We start from the raw sequence: 2,046 nt of genomic DNA, 5'->3' as shown, positions 1-2,046 counted from the left end.
TCATCTCCTTGGAAACCGTTGTACCACACTTTTTCACAATTTTTGGTGTCCATTTCTTTTTAAAAGGGAGAGTTTTGGTCCATCCTAAAACTGGGAGTGGGACCCCAAGGGTTGGGCCCCAATGCTTTTTCCCGAGGGGTACCATGCAATTAACCTGGAAGGCTTGTGTTTAAAAAGAAGAAGAGCTGGTTCGTCTGTCCAAACCATCCTTTCTTTTTAAAATTTTTTGCCCTAAAAAAAAGTTCCCTAACAGTTTCCCCGAAACCCCGGCAGAGGGGGAACAGAACGAGCCCAGGAATGTGCAACGCAGAGACGGCCTCGTCTGTGCAAAACCCAACACAAGCACCCCCCGGGGGTGGGAGGGCACGGACAACTCAAAACCGAGACCAAAAACAAGCCAGAGATAACCACAGGGGTCCCCACAGGACACTAAGAAAGCTTTCAAACCAGGAAGATTTCCAGGGATTTGGGGGACCCCCCCCACCGGTTTGGGGGGCCCGGGGGAAACCTTGACCCCCCAACCCTGGGAAAGGGTTTTCCGATAAACTGTGTTTTTTTGGGGGGGGGGAAGGCGGGGGATTGCTAGGGCGTCCGGGGAAGTAAAATTTAAATTGGAGTACCATCAAATTGGAACCATTTCCCCAGCCCCCCCCCCCCTGGTCCGAGGAGAACAAATCGGGCAAAACCCAACAGCCCAGGGGAGGGGGAAAAATACGCAGCCATTTAAAAGACTGAGGCAGTCCGGAACCTAGCCTACCGAAATGAATATGCCCGCTTGACCCCAGCCCTCGCCACCGACTGATTTTATGGGCCTTTTCAAGCCGCCCGTCCAACCCAAATAAAGGTGTTTTTAGTGCGGGCCCCAACGTGCAGCTCACTCAACCCCCAGGGCTCCTTTTCCTGGGGAAAACGGGAGCCCATACAGCAACCCCACGTGGGAAATGGGGGAAAAACCGGGGTGGTGGCCACCCCTCTCTTTGGGCCTTTGGGGCCCCGGGAGCCATTTTTTTTATCCCCCACTGGGCCCCCTCCAGTTGGGACCCCTGTTGGCCCACCGATCATTGGGGGGCCTCAAGTCCCCCCACCGCAGCAAGGCGGCTTTTGTTCGGGCGCATCGCGGGGGCCTTGGCTACCGACTGAAAAGTGCCGCTTAACCCACCATATTGACTAGCTGAGACTTGCCCGGGGGGCCCGATCAAGACACCTCTCCAAATAAAGGACCAAGAGGTGTGTCGCTTGCGCAGGGGGCACGGCGCATCATCAAACCCTGGGGGAGTTCTCCCTGGTCCGTGGAAAGAAAAAGGGGGGGGTGCACCTCCCCCTTTAGGCCCTTTTGCATAGGAAGCCCTTTTTCCATCCCCCGGTTGGGGCCCCCCCAATAGGGGAGCCCCCCTGGCCGGCTCCCAGATCTTGGGGCCTACAGCCCCCCACGGGTAAGGCGGCTTCCGTTGGGGGGCACCGGGTGACTGCCCCGAGGTTTAACTTTTGGCGAAGTATCCCCGTGGTCTTGGAAAAATTGGGGCCTTTTCAGCAGACGAGTGGTTACCTCTGCTATCGAGGGAAATTGGGTGGTTTTTGGGGGTTGAGGGGGTTTTCCTTTTCAGAGGTGAAAAAACCCCGGCCCGGCGGGGACCCTCGGCATTTGGGGGGGGGACACATAAAACCAAATGGGCCAGCGTTAGCAATGGTCCCTTAAACTTTCCCGGGAGTGCCAAAGCCATCTCCAGCCCCATTTAAACCTTGGGGAGTTTTAGGTAACACCGGGGGGGGCATATTAGGGGGTTGGGGGAATAAAAAATGCCTTTTGGGGTTTCCTGTCTCCTTTTTGCTGTTTTACCTCCTTTTGGTTTTTTTGCAAAACAATGTGGAAAAAAAGGTTCCGCCCTTAAAACCGGAAAAATTGCCCATGGCAAATTTTCGCATTGTTTTTGGGGACTTCCCAAAACCCGGTTTCCCCCTTGGAGCGGGGACAAGATGGGCTTGGTCGGCCCATGGGTTTGGGGGGCTGAATTCCCGGGGAGAAAAAAACACCACCCCCTTCGGGAT

General features: G+C 55.3%; 1 protein-coding gene across 1 annotated transcript; it reads left to right on the top strand.

Moving 5' to 3' along the window:
• The first annotated feature begins 297 nt into the window (after positions 1-297).
• On the top strand, positions 298-1,171 carry LOC119572486 (proline-rich proteoglycan 2-like). Its single transcript, XM_037919595.1, has 2 exons — positions 298-486; positions 890-1,171. Exons 1-2 carry the CDS (start codon positions 298-300, stop codon positions 1,169-1,171), a joined length of 471 nt encoding a protein of 156 aa, XP_037775523.1.
• The last annotated feature ends 875 nt before the right edge of the window (positions 1,172-2,046 follow it).

The sequence above is a fragment of the Penaeus monodon genome, chromosome 4 (assembly GCF_015228065.2).
Source record: "Penaeus monodon isolate SGIC_2016 chromosome 4, NSTDA_Pmon_1, whole genome shotgun sequence".
Classification (NCBI taxonomy): domain Eukaryota; kingdom Metazoa; phylum Arthropoda; class Malacostraca; order Decapoda; family Penaeidae; genus Penaeus; species Penaeus monodon.
The sequence above is the reverse complement of the archived record's forward strand: the minus strand, read 5'-3'. Positions and strand labels throughout refer to the sequence as shown.

Coding starts and splice junctions, on each gene's coding strand:
- LOC119572486 (XM_037919595.1), top strand. CDS start 298: ATGTGCAACGCAGAGACGGCCTCGTCTGTGCAAAACCCAACACAAGCA. Junction 487..889: donor TTGGGGGACCCCCCCCACCG/GTTTGGGGGGCC, acceptor CTCAACCCCCAG/GGCTCCTTTTCCTGGGGAAA.